Source organism: Lycorma delicatula, chromosome 8, assembly GCF_047948215.1.
Source record: "Lycorma delicatula isolate Av1 chromosome 8, ASM4794821v1, whole genome shotgun sequence".
NCBI lineage: Eukaryota > Metazoa > Arthropoda > Insecta > Hemiptera > Fulgoridae > Lycorma > Lycorma delicatula.
The window spans coordinates 95,344,651-95,359,932 of record NC_134462.1 but is presented as its reverse complement, the minus strand read 5'-3'; the positions used below and the strand labels follow the sequence as shown (position 1 = coordinate 95,359,932).

The window sequence follows — 15,282 nt, the reverse complement described above, 5'->3', positions numbered from 1 at the left end:
TGACAAATTTTACTGCTTTTTTTCATTTTAAACTTTATTCATACCTAATGCTATACCTGCTTATCTTTTGTAGAATATCTCGTTTATAGAAAGCAAAAACAGTAACTTAACCTTGTATTTATAGGATATAGATTGTAAATTTAGATCCTTGATCTGTAATCATTATTTATACTGTTGTATATAATTTAATTATTTTTATAATGTTGGCAAAGACTTGAGTATTGAGGGATTTACTTTTAATTTTATTATTTATTTGTGTAAGGTGTGCAATTTTTTGTTTATACTCATTGTGTATGACAATACTTAGTAAAAAATGAATTGATCTATCTATGGCAAGTGCTAAAAATAATAATATAATTGTTATAAAAGTATGTTCTGATCATCTATATATTTGTATAGTGTACTTATAGGCACTGATAATTAACAAATGACTAATCTTCCTCTCATTTACATACTTAGATCATTTTTTATTAAGTATTTTCACTACTCATAAACAAAACTTAGTTTCATTTTATTGATTTTTCTTCTCATGATTTTAGAGATAAAATCTTTAAAACCTGAATTTTAACGTAATATCCTAACCTTATTAGAAAATATGGAAGAAAGAGCATATTCATTGTAGTTAAACAAAATAAAAATTTGTTGTATACTTATTATTGTGAAAATATTGCTGATCTTTTTTACTATCATAATCTTTATTAAATTTCTCTCAGTTTAATTGTCTTTATTCATGAAACCTTTTGTGGTAATTGTTTACAATTTCCCTTCTGTCATTAAACTCTTTGATATTGAGATATATATTTATCTAAACAACGTTTTTACAATAGAAAAACATTTGTTTCAATGTGGAAACTCATAAAAACATGCATAAGTAATTGTCTGTCGGAGACTACATATCTAGTTGCTACTAGTGCTTATAACCATTGTAAAGCTGTCTTGTTGCATTGAACAAGGTAGAAATTCATGATCTGTTATCTGGATTAGTTGATGGAACATGAATTCAATCAGATGGAATAAACTGTGCCACTTAACATTGATGCCACATTTGCTGCGTAATTTGATCCCAAGTACCTTCTGTCATTTGCATATGAGCTTCATTGTCTGGCTGACAAAATTTACTGAGTGGTTAACTGAAAGGTGGTCTTAACTTTCAAATTGCAAACAATTAGAACTGTCATTAGTGACCTCTAACAGTCACTAATGATGGGCCGAATATACTTTTTGATAATTGCTAATAAAATTTAATTTTTGCAAGTAGGAACTGGAACAAAGTAGCATTTCTTAATGCCACATTCAATTCCTCTTTGAAAATGCAATTTCCATCAGTGAGCTTACTACTGTATTATTTTTGCTTTGTTAATCTCTATAGTTACTCCTACATCACCAATCACCAAAAATTCCTTTAATACAGTGTGCCCACACTTCATGGAGGTATGAACTCCAGTCCATACATGTGCGAAGAAGATCTTGTTATATACATGGTAGTTTTTTACTGTAATCCAATATGTAGTAAATCGACAAACCTGTGTTTTAGTTAAATTATGATGGAAAAAACAAAATTTTTTATTTTGTGATGTTTTGTCACACGTTTTTGTTTTTTTCTGGTGTGAATCAACTGTATTAATTATTTTTTGATACTGAAACACTTTCCTTTCTTTGTTTCATGTCATTTGATTTCTCCAATCTGGACATTTCTGAGATTTTGGTAAAACTGTAGTAATACAAAAACCTAGTACCCTCACCAAAAATGTTATAATTCACTACGGTACAAATGCAATATACTTTATTTACGAAGTAAATAACTTGGTTTAAGTGAAATTTAGTTGAGGTTATATTGGATAACTAACGATTCCATGCACTGAACTTCATATATCAACATGACTAATGCTCGCTGATCTCGTCTTGTCAACTTAAACATTAAATTGGCAGATTATTAGGCTGAGTCCATAATTGTATACCATAACCAATTATTTAATTTTAATTAATGTATTTTACTCCAACCTTACCAAACCTTAACCTTAATCTAAACCTTACCAAACTAATCTAAATTTCATTTAAACCAAGCTATTTACTCATTAAATATTGTATATTACAATTAACTTAAACTAACTTGCACTTAAACTTAATCCAACTTAATTTATTCCTAAGTGAATTTAATCTCATTCTTAACTTAATTGACTAACTTATTAACCAAATTATTTAGTTTGAAAATAATATATTTTACGCTTGTACAGTGTTGAATTACAACATTTTTGATGATGGTACTTGTATCTTTGAGAGATATAACTTGGTTGAAAGGCATTACTGATGAAAAGTTTAAATTGTAATGAATAACTTTGGTCCTAAATAAGGTACATTCCAGATCTCCTCAAAATCGGAGGAGAGCCCCTAATTGTAAACAATTACCACCACTTTATATAATATATTTCATATCAAAACGTTTACAGGCAGGGGAGGAATAGTAAATAATTGCTTTTTGTATTTCTTAATTATTCATTCTTTAATGTATGGGTTTTTCCTCACTCATATTATGAAATTCACTAATATATGTTAAAATTATTTAAGTTATTGTGGTAGTTTTATGTTTTAGTTTGTTAAGACTGCCAGTCTTTTATTAATTTTATGTTTTTGATGTTTACCACTGTTGATGCAAAAAGATTTCCTGTTTGCAATGGTTTTTAAATAATTTATGAGTGTACTAATCTGCTTGTAAAAATAACTAAAGTAATTTCTAATTCTCTGTTTAGTATACCTGGAAGACATTATTGAAAACTTAACCATCATACATTATGGCAGGAGGAACAGCATTGCAGGTAAATGAAGATTTGGTTTAACCTTAAATAATATTTGAATTAAGTCATATGTTTTATGAGAAAACTTTATAACTCTGCACCAACAAAAAGAAGTATTTTCACTTGGAACACAATTTAATACTGTAATAGTAAAGGTTATAGAGAACTTTATGTCCATAGCCATTAATAATGTAATAGTAATAACTTGTATAATCTTAAATTATAGTAACATTTGCAGTAAAAACTCTCCTAATCTTCTGAAATATCCTACTTGCAAAATAATGTTAAACTAAGATTTCCCATATAAATGTTCATTGTCTAAGAATTAAAACCAAAAATTTGAATTATATTATTTGTTTTGAGTAACCTACCAGATATTAAAGGTTTTGAACAGAATTTGGTGAACAATACACAAGCAAATTCCAAACAATAAAAATCTCTAAAGCTAAATTTGCCTTGAAGCCAATTTTTAGTAGGGAGTACCTTTTTAGACAAAGCGGAAAGTATCTATTTTCATAGAAAAAATTAACTTTAAATGATGTAGAATTCAATGTTTGACACTAAATTTTAAATAATAAATTATCAATAATATTTCATTGATTATTAATAATAATTATCACTAATTTTTACTTCCTTGTATAAAGTAAAGGAAGTATTGTGATCATGAAATATTTTGGTTTTCAGATTTCAACGGAAACATACATTTTGACCATCCCTGAATCCATTTGACTAGTTTTGGCATGACATACATATGTACGTATCTCGCATAACACAAAAACAATCAGCTGTAGGATGTTGAAACATCTAGTTGTGCACCTCCCCTTTTGATTGCAATTAAACCAAGACTGTCCAAAAAAGCCTAAAATTGGGCTTTTTCTCAACTGCAGTAGTAAGCCCTCTTTGAGAGCTTTTCAACAATATATCATAAGTGGTACTTATTTTCATTGATTCTAGAGTTATATCCGAATGAAGTTTTAATTAATGAAATAATTGGATCTTACTAGGGAATGCACGTTGTTACAAATCAGACTTCATCTTCTTTTTTTTAATTTAAATATATTGGTATATTAATAATTATTAGCTCGTTCGTGATAGTAAAAAAAAATTTTCAATAAATAATAATTCAGTGATAAAAAAAGAAAAAATCAGAACTTATTAGTGAAATAAAATTATAATCGTATTATTTTTGGATTTTCTAGCTTAATTTATGTTTAATTTTATTTAATTCTGGAATTTCTGTTTAACTTTATCTATATTAAAGTTAACTACTGTTGGGGAAAGTTAACAAAAATAAAAGAACACAGTTCGTATTTGCCAAAAGAAATTGGACTTTAATTAGAAAGAAAACACCTGAACTTATGTTAAATCATAACCTTAAAAAATTAAAAGAAATTATGAAATAAACATAACTTAACATAAGTTTTGAGAATCTACAATTAAACAAAGCCTGAAAACAAGAGAACATAGAACACCTTATTTACAATTATATACTTAGAAAAACATAACATCAATAAACATAGTATGACTGGAAAACTATTGCATTACTGACATATGCTGTAATATTGAAAAATTAGCAATGAACAAATGTCATTAACTTAGACAAATAAACTACAGTAAATCTTATTATTGGCACTGGCCTTTTCTGAATTATGAACATCATCAAACTTAACATTAAATAATTAAAACATGTAATTCTAGTTTAGTATAAAAAAAGGCCACAATAATATTCTAGTACAAAAAGAGTTAATTACAATAATCAAATTGAAATAAGTAGTAATATAAATAAGAGTTCAATTTTTTTAAGTTAGCTTTCTTGAAAATATGATTTTTTTACAATGAAGTCCAAAAACATAACTTCACATCAGGAGTAATTTTCTTTAGATTAATTTAAGAGAAGTAAATGAATTCAGTTCATGAGTAGATAATAATTAATCTCTGCAAATAACAAGTTAAATTAAATTGAATGATAGATTCAAGTACAATAAAAACAAATTGTATGTAATAAATAAGATATATAACGTAAAATATGTTGCACATGACATAACCTTATATAAGCCACCTGTCATGACTGCACTTAAGTGAATAAATGGTTTTTTAAACCAAACTTGAAATTGAAAAGCATAATGTACGATTAACTGAATGTTTCACATATTTTACTAATAGCGCAACTGTTTAAATAAATAATAATGAAGGATTTGAACATCCCTTAATAACACACAGATATTGGTAAAAAATGAACTCTTGAAATTAAAGTGCACATATACATACAGTTTATCCTTGGTGTAGTCTGTAATAGAGGTAACAATTTGTGATTAGAAGTTGAAACAAGACGTGGCGTCTCAGATTTGTAGTAATGAGTTTGGAGAGATTCTGTGTCGATGAAAATGTAATCAGCAGCTGGAGAAGATTCGGCGTCAATAGAGTTGGCAGTTTGTAGCGATTGAAACACTTTTAGGAGAGACTTAATATACAGAATTTGAAGATTAACTTAACAAAGAAACGAGGCTGGACGAACATAGAAAACTGTGAAATCACGAAAACACTGACAAGTAGAACAAGAGAATATTTTGACAGAGAAATACCACAACGTTTATGAGAGTATGAAGATGACGAAAGTATTAACACATTATACGAGAGAGAACCGCAAGCTTCAGGGGACTAGCCTGTACATCCAAACAACATGAAATACTACTGAACTGGAAAGAACAAAGCTGGCGTGGTGAGAAGTAGGGGAAGCGAACAAAGCAATGGACAGAAGAGTGAGTGTGTGTGTGTGTTGACAGCAAGAGTAGTGTCTAAGTGTTAGTATGAGAACGATTAGATAAAACGTGTGGAATTCAGGAACGAAGACATAACAAAAATAATTTACAGGCAAGCAGACCATTACGTAAGACTGATAAAATAATTTCTGAATACATACAAGTTGAAGAAATGACATCAGGGCAGACAAAGAAAAATAGACTTGTAGGAACTATGACAATATTGAAATTGGTGAGAATAAAAAACACTAAGAGTATATATTAAGACTAAACAGCAATAAATAATGTGAGATATGAAATACGTTGACACCAATATGATGATGCAACAGTAAGTCAAATTGGCACCAAGAGAAATTGATATCGAAAACAAACCCAAACAACCTATTTTAAAATACACGTATGATAAGCCTTACAAAATGCAAAATCAATTTACCAAGCCTGTAAACTTGATCATAACCTTGAATTTATTGGAATAAAAGAACTTTACGCAATGGCGTAAACAGCTACAAAGTGACTGAAAAATAGACCCTCACAAGACCAACATATGCACTGAACCATCCCGATCTTTAATAAATTGCAAAAAATTCTTATCTTAGTTCATTACTCCTCTGATTTTGCCAGACAATATTGTCCCTAAGTCCGAGATGATCATCATTTTGTTTGTTTTTTGTTGTCAATTATTTAATTGCTGTTTGGTTTGATATAATTCTTTTGATCTTAATTTGTGTACATGTTCTCTAGTTTTCAAAATTTCTCCCTCTTTATATTCATCATCCTCCCTTAATCTTTTTATTTTTTCCTTGTCCTAAATGTTTTCTTCTGCTTTATATTTATCTTCTTCTCTTAATCTTTCTATTCTTTCCTTGGTTTTAACATTTTCTTCCCATTTATATTATCATCTTCTCTTAATCTTTTTATTCTTTCTTTGGCTTTAACATTTTCTTTATATTTATGATCTTTTATTTTTTTTCTTTCCATGTTCTTAACATTATCTTGCTCTTCATATTCATCTTCTTGTCATTTTTTAAGTTATATTTCTTCATGTTATCTTTCTTTTTCTTGTATGGTTGTTTTTTGTTTTTTTTCATTTTTGATTATTCATCAAATAATCCAACAATAAAAACTGAATATTTTACACCGAAAGGTCGAAATTAATATTTGTAACCAGTATACAGGAGTTCACTAAACAGAATAGTTTAATTATTATTAACTTTTATTTATACAACACACCAGAAATCTGAAACTTTTGTAAATCAGCAACTCATGAAGATATGAATAATACTGATCTAGGTACAAGTAATAAAGGGACTTTTACTCTATCCTAATATTTCATGTAAGATTATTGAATTAATAATTATGTAAATATTTGATGTTAATAAAAACTAATATTTCTAATGAACTATTACATAAACTAATATTATATTTCTAATAAACTAATGTTTTAAAACTAATATTTAATTGTACAACTGTCCAACTTCATTGTGCAGCTTATTTATTTATTAATATTATTAATAAATTATTTATTTATTGTGCAACTTTATTAAAGAATTGAAGGATCATTTCTCACTTTCAAATGAAATAAGTTTAAATGAAGTGCACAAAAAATGTGTATACGTAATTTAATAGGCATACGAGGAAGTAATGTGGTGTCCACATCAGATTTTTCTGCAAGACCCATGTGAAATTCATGAATAACTTCATGTAGCCTGTAAATTGTTCGGTATCATCAGTCCATATGTTTCTAAAACTTATGAAATGTAGTGATTGTAATTTCAGAATGCTACACAGCTGTTTTGCTGCTGAAATTTGTCAGTGCTGTATCTACCTTGAAACTGGGTAATTCTAAAAAAAATTGTGCAATTGTCCAAATAGGATGATCATTGTTGAATGTTTTATGGGTACATCAATTCCCAGCATGAAAAAAAAAATAATGCATGTATCTTGTTACATACACATGGTCATTGAACTCATCTTATAACTGAAGTAAAATGGTACCCAATCAAGTATCAGGAATTCCTACCTCAAAATGATTGAAAGAACATCTCCTGCCATCTCTTGGAATTTATATGTAACTGTGTGAAGACAAATAGCTGGTCACATTTAGAGACTCATATGGTGGGTTTCCGCGCTTCAGCGTAAGTAGAGGTAGCCCATATATGGGTGTCCGATTTGTGTTGAGGCAGATTATGAGATCTCGTTTTCCTTGGTGATATTATCACTCTTAATTTGTGAAACTGATTGTGGCTTTGTTAATGTGGTGGCATATGAGTGATAGCTTGCTAAAAATAAAAAAAAAATTAGTTGCAACAAATCTCAGTTAAGATAATGTGCCCAAGAATTTGGTAGTGAAATATTAAAGGCTTTTATATTGAGGTTGTAGGTTATGAATTGAAAGTTATGTTAAGTATTTGGGTTTGACTATTGATGTTAATTTAGCTCGGGGAAAATCATAAAATATTCTTAAAAATGAAAGGTAAGTAATATTAAAAAATTTTATTACTTGAAGAATTATTGTATTATCAAAGTTTTGAAAGCATTATACTTTTGCTGGGTGAATTCAAGTTGAGATACGCTATGAACAAGATAAGGAGCTTATCTTAATAAAATTGCTCTCATACCATCGGTCAAAGATATATGATTAGGATAATTCTTAGAATGCCTGTTAGAGTTAATTATTTTCCACTTTTGTGGAATTAAACTTCTGCATTGAGGCATTACATTTTTATAAAGTACTTTTTTCATTTTTCTTGTTGTCATAAAATATCTCTTAAAGGTGCTGGTAAATTTATACTACCTAAACCAAAAACTGATTGTTTTTGTAAATAAATAAATATATATAAAACCTCAAATTTTTTACTACTTTTCAAAATATATGGGGCGTAATAATTTAATTTTGTTTAGTCTTTTTTTCAGTTTGAAGAAGTGAAGAGGTATATTGTTGGATTTGTTTTTCAAGATATATTATTAGTTGTGTTCCAATTTTACTGCTATTTATTATATTGTAGTTTACATATATGAAAATAACCTCAAATACAGGTTTTGCTCTAGTGTACTTATATTTTTCAGGATTCGTGTAATAAATATATATATTAAGTTTAGTTATAATAGTGAACATTTTTTTACACGGTATAAAAATTGTTGTTGTTAAAACTAAAATATAGGATTATTATGTTAAGATAAATACATAAAGTTACTAAATATGAAAGTAACGACAAAATAAATATAATTCTGAAATCATTAATGAAAATTATTTGAGCTATGAATATTACATGCTGAATAAGATGCAGAAATTTTAGGGATTTTTAATTAGTACTATTTAAAAGTGCACTGAAATAGTAATGTTTCTGTAAAAGAAAATCTCTAAATTGTATTTTAAATAGATTTTTTGAAAAATTTTTCAATGGTTTGGTAATTATTACAATTGGGAATTGAAGAAATATAAGGCCCGTTCTTGTAAGTTGAAAAATTATGTTCAGTTACATGAAAACAGTTGCTGTTGCTCTCTGATTTTATAGAGGTGGATATTGTTATTTTTTAAGAACAAGTGACTATTCTTTTTAGCAAAGATTGCACATAATTGATGGCTAATTTTGCTCAAGTAAATTATAATAAAATTTGCTGTTTATTTTCATAAGTTTAGTAGTTTGTAGTGTAACTTCAAAATAAAATGTTGTGGATATCAACAGATAGCCATCTATTGATTTGTGTTGAATTATTTTATTTTTGATTTCTTATGATCATAAATGTATATTTTCATTGATAAGTATTTATCTATCTTTTCATCAGTTATCAAGATAAGTGAGTATGGCAGGCACTGAAACATGACAATGTCCAAATATGTTTAGAAACATATCATGTGAGAAAAATTGTGGATCTCATGTTGAGTTTCAAGGTTATTGAATTCATTTTAATTGTAATCAGGGTCTGAAAATGAGATAAGTAGTGCAAGTTGTCTTCTTTCATTATGTAAAAACTGAACTTGTTATTTCTGAATTTTGATCAAATAATACAGGTTACTTTTCTTTGTTTCATCAGAATTAAATTATTTACTTCTGAATTTGGGAAACAATGTTTTGAGCTTTAAAGGGTTAATCTGGAAGCAATAACCATTCGACTGAATATATTTTTAATTTTAAAATGTCACAATCAAGATTTTTTTTTTTTTTAAATAAAATTTCATTTATTAATCTATTTCTCTATATATTCACACTACTATTTGTCATAGTGATATGAACTTTAAAATAAATTCATTTTACTTCTCTTCTTCCAGCTCATTTAATAACTGTTGGACACTTTCTTTAAGTTCATTATCAACATGAATTGAATGCCACTTAAAGAATCCTTCAAGTTTTTACTTCCTTGTATGAATTAAAGGAAGTATTGTGATGGTGAAAAATTTCAGATTTCAACGGAAATGTCCATTTTGACTAGTTTCGGCATGATGTCTGTACGTACACATATGTGTGTACATGTGTGTGTATCTTAACTCAAAAACAATTTGCTGTAAGATGTTGACATTTTGGATTTAGAACTGTTATAACATCTAGTTGTGCACCTCCTGTTTTGATTGCAATCGACTAAACCAAAAGTGTCCAAAATCCCATAAAATTTGGATTTTGGACTTTTTCTTAACTGCAGTAACAAGCTCTCATTGAGAGCTTTTCAACAGTACCATAAGTGGTACTTATTTTCATTGGTTCCAGAGTTATAGCCATATAAACTGTTAATGAAATATTTGCATCTTACAAGAGGAAGACACATCAGTTCGAATCCAACTTAATCTCTTTTTTCTTTTTAAACTTTTTTTATTTATTTAAATATATTTATTTATTAATAACTATTAACCTCTGATTGTAAACAGAATTACAATAAATAATAATTCTATAATTACAATAAAATAAAAAAATATGAAAAATAAGTTATTAATGAAATAAAATTTTATATACTTTTCATTTTAAAGAAATGTGTATATGTAGTATGCCTTGTAATTGGCATACAAGGAAGTCATATGGTGTTTGAATAGATGAAAGTTACTTGTAGCTAAATGTGGATGAGTGAAATTGTTTCATCCAAATCTTATGTTAAATCAATATGGCATAGCTACAGAATGTGGTTCTGTTGTTGCGATACTACTTTTTTAATGAATAATTCACCATATAAGCAATGGAAATTTTGTAGCATATGAAAAATATCATGCCTGACTGTTTCAAGATTGCCTGGGTTTCTGGATGAAAAGCTGATATGCTACCATTTGGTCACTATCAGCAAAGATCTTTGAGCAGTCTTTCATTACTAATTTAGCTATAGTTCTGCACATTTTCTGGAGCATTTCGTAATATGTTTGGCACTAATCATTTTGCCTTATGACATGAAGTCAATCATCAGAATCCCAAACCAATTATAAATTGTAAAAGATTGTGGCTATCAGCTTTCTGGCAAACAGATTTGCTTACACTTTAATGCTTATTTTAATGATTGAGGGTGACACTGTTTGAATTTCTATCTCATCTTTGAAGTGCTACGTAATGTCAATGTTTCATCGCTGTTGACAACTAAATCAAGATATGTATCACCTTTATCTATACAGTCCATAAAGAATTGTAAACAATACCCTTATTCATATTTTTTTCTGTTTTGTGGTCAGTTATTATGCTTTTTACCTGATCTGTACAGATCTTGGTAAACAATTTTACTGAAGACTGTTGAAACAGAAGGAAAAATCCAATTTCAAATTTTTTTCCAGAATGATTCACTTATTTTCATTCATAACATCGATATTTCATCACGTTCTATAAGTCTAAAAAAAATATATCATTGACCAAATTTTAGAGTACGTATCAGAATTTATTTTCTTATTCATTTTAGAATGTAAAGACTATAAGGAAATGTAGTAATTGTAGACTACAGCAAACAAAAAGATGTCAACCTAAAATACTACAAACTGGGTTGTTTTTTTTTTGTTCAAGAGTGCTGTGATGTATGCTTGTTTTGGTCAGAGTCTACCCTCTGTTAGTATTATTATACATCTAGTGAATAGTTTAGCAAATTGTAACTTATCAGATGAATAAAATTGATTTTTTACATATTAAGTTATTAATTTTTTCATAACTATTCTACTGAGCCTTGAATTTTCCTATATTGTTCAAGTAGAAGATGTGATTAGCAAAATGTAAAATTATAAAGGTGTATTATCAGAAAAAATTATCATCTTACATAGAGTTATTTTCTGATGAGCTTTTAATTCTCAGTACTTAAATTAATTACAAGTGAACATATTATTTCATCTATACCCTTCTACTTTGTTTTGGACTTTCAATCATTTAGCACAATCACACAAATTTTTCCATCTTTCTACATGCAACCTTTTTAATATCTGTCTTTAAAGTAACAGTATGAGTAGAAATCCAATTTCTCATTTTGTATTTTACTAATCTGTGGGATTTAGCTTGGGGACTGTGTACAGCTTCAGATAATATGTCTATTTTCTGTTCCTTTATATTAATCTTAAGTGTATTAATCTAAATAATTAAATTTTTAATGTACACTTATTAAAAGGGATATTTTTTATATGTAACAGTATTGTGTAATACTTTTAACTACTTAACAAAAGTTTTTTCTTTGCCTGTATATTATAGTATGTTGCATTACCCATGATTAAAATAGATCATGCTGGGAGGTTTGGTATCAACTTTTCTTTTATCATTTTGAATAATTACAATTGTTTATTTCTCATGTTAGTTACCTCTGGAACGAGTAGATTCCCATATTGTTAAGGCAGTTTCAATAAATGCCATTCATTCTTCCGCCACTCTTATGTACTATTATTAATTGAGATCCTTTTATGAAGCAGATATAGAAATTCTAGCACCAGGTTTTAGCAATTTTCAATTTTTTTCTGTAAATGATAGCTGAAATATATTTCTTATCCCGACATGTAATTGGTCAATCTGTCTTCCTTAAATATTTTATGTATCTGAGTTATGAAAATCTCCAGTTTAATTTTTTTATTAAGTGTAGTTATTCAGTATAAGAACAAAAAGCAGTAGATTTGTATTTCATTTTGTTCTGTGAAAACTGAATCTGTAAGGACTTTCCTTATCAGTGATTTTGCCTTGTACTGTCAACAAAAAAATTGTTTAGGAAAAATTTAATTACAATATCATGTTGATCAATCTTTTCTATTTAAAATTCCACTTCTGTGCCATTTTCTATTTTTTTTTATTTTTATTTGAATGAAAACAGAAAAAAACATTTTTTTGTTAAGGAAATTTTTGCAAAAGTAAAATTGGCACTCTGCTGAGTGCCAATTTGGTTAAAACATTTGTGACTTTTTTTTACAGAAGTGCATTCTGTAATTAAAAATGTTTTGCTATAAATTTGTTATTGTTGGAATAGTTGGTCTATCCCTCTTGATTTTGATAATTTGAAACCAAAATAAGATGATGGATGTAGATCTGAAATTATTTTATGAATTAAAAAGTCACAGTTGGAAACTGTAACTCTCTTCAAGTACAATCTGGTTGCAACATAGTACAGCTGCAATTTTTTATTATTAACTAATTGATAAATTTATTACAATATTATAGTATCACTCAGTTAAAACTGTGCGTATAGAGAGAACTGCCATTTCATATGCATCTTTTTAATTCATAGCATTTGAATTCTATAAAAAGCAGTTGAAATTTTAAAATGTTTTTTTTTTAATTTCCCAATTTTCTATAAGAAATGACTTTATATATCTCAAAAATATTATGGGGGTGATTGGTAAGTGGGATTTTCAAAATCCTGTCTAATCTTAGTTAAAAATGTATAAATGTTGATTTTTCAGTAGTAAAATCTGTAATTTAACTTTAAATATTTACAGAAAGCTATTGATCTTGTTACAAAAGCCACAGAAGAAGACAAAAATAAAAATTATGAAGATGCTCTTAGACTTTATCAATATGGTGTCGAATACTTTCTCCATGCCATAAAATGTGAGTACTAAGTTCTGGTTCATTTAAGTTGTGTTTTTCTTCTTTTTTTGTGATTATAAAACTTTTCATTTCAGCATTTGGTCTTATTCAATCTCAGAAGAACTAGTCTTGAATCATTTTAAATTAAACCTTAGTACTTAAATTTTACTGTTCAAATACAGTATGGAACTTATAAAAGAAAATGATGTGGAATAAAGGTTGTATTTCATTTTATTCAATGTTTGTTATCCAGTTGTTAGGTTGTTAGAGTAAAATGATATTAAGGTATTTATTTGTAAAAATATATTTTTGTATGCCTAATTCTTCATGAAGATTCAGTGATTTTCATATTTCTTTATGATTGATTCTTGTAATTATTATTATTTTTTTATTTCCAGTAGTTTATTACTTTTATTTCTAACTGCTGATACATAACTGTTTTAATAAATTTTTGAAGTAAAAACTGAATAGAAATAGTTAATACAAGGGCCTAACTGGTATCAAGACCTGAATAATGAATCCTAGGAAGTTTAACAGTATCACTGTTAATCCTTAGTCTTTGAAAAATTACTCTAGGAGGTTGAAAGATGTTCATTCCATTAGATTATAATTCTCACATTTATAATGTATTTTTGCTGTTAAATATAAAATAATTGGCATTAGATACTAAACATTCAATATGGTGTTTAATTTAAATCTCTCTGTACAAACATGAAATGCCATTCACTTATTACAGATTCTCTCATGTACCTATTTGTATTTTAAGAAAGATTAGGTGGCCCAACTTTTCCTGTGAGGCGCTTCAGCCAATAGGCTGACTTAATGTGCAGCAACTGAACTAGAAATGAGGTCCACTGCTCCTCACCTGATCAAACTAAGGATTTGCTGACTATAGGTCCTAGCATTGTCAGTTGGATAGTTAGAAAGTAGAATCTACATGTGAATAACTGCAATACGAAGTAGCCCGATTTAGAGGATGACCTTAGATTCCACCCATGTAGCAAGCTGCTTTCCCTCCAATATATCTCAGAAGATTATGTAGTTTTACCCAGGAGGGGAGCAGCACATTACTGAACAATATTTTCACTTCAGCATTTAAATATATGCTGTAATGAAATTTGCTTTTGCTCAACTAAGAATTAAACTTTATGATGGAAACCATCATCTATTCTTTGAAGTGTGATTCTTCAACTTTTGATTTAATTATTATTTTAAATATAAATTTATTTATATATTTTTTTAAAAATGTGAATCCAAAGAGAATAAACAACTGTATAAATATTTACATGACTACTATTAAAAAATCTCCACCTTACATGCATTTCCTTTTTTCTTATAATTCATAAGAAATTGTATCCATATTTTCTTTAGATAGACGTTGTGATGTAATTGCATCATCCTGGACTGTTTGTTACATATAAATTTTATTTCTACAGAATAAATGTGTAGGATTTTATATCAACTCTTAAGTTTAAATTTCAGTTTCTGTTCTGTATTATATGTGTCGTTAGTTTTAACTTAAATGGTATACAAGCATTTTTTTTAGTTTCTAATTAGTAATTTCTATCAAATTTTTAAATTATATTCTATCACTTCACTGATTTCCATGGCAGAATTGGCAGCATCTCTTGACTTTCACTTGAAGTCATTCCTGGTTTTGAATCCTGGTCAGGCATTGAATTTTTTACATCTGGCAAAATTCATTATCATTCATCATAGTAACTACTATTGGGTCCATATCTTTTAGGAGAAAAATCATGTTAATTTCAGGTCAAA

The 15,282-nt window shown here is 27.9% G+C and overlaps 1 protein-coding gene across 1 annotated transcript in view; it reads left to right on the top strand.

The window, feature by feature from the left end:
• The window catches only part of Vps4 (vacuolar protein sorting 4), a 49,634-nt gene that overhangs the window by 277 nt on the left and 34,075 nt on the right, over window positions 1–15,282 (top strand). Inside the window, exons 2-3 of the mRNA XM_075373355.1 lie at window positions 2,748–2,813; window positions 13,416–13,527. Of these exons, the coding sequence (XP_075229470.1) occupies window positions 2,790–2,813; window positions 13,416–13,527 (136 nt within the window). The 5' untranslated portion in view covers window positions 2,748–2,789. The remainder of the gene's footprint in view (window positions 1–2,747; window positions 2,814–13,415; window positions 13,528–15,282) is intronic.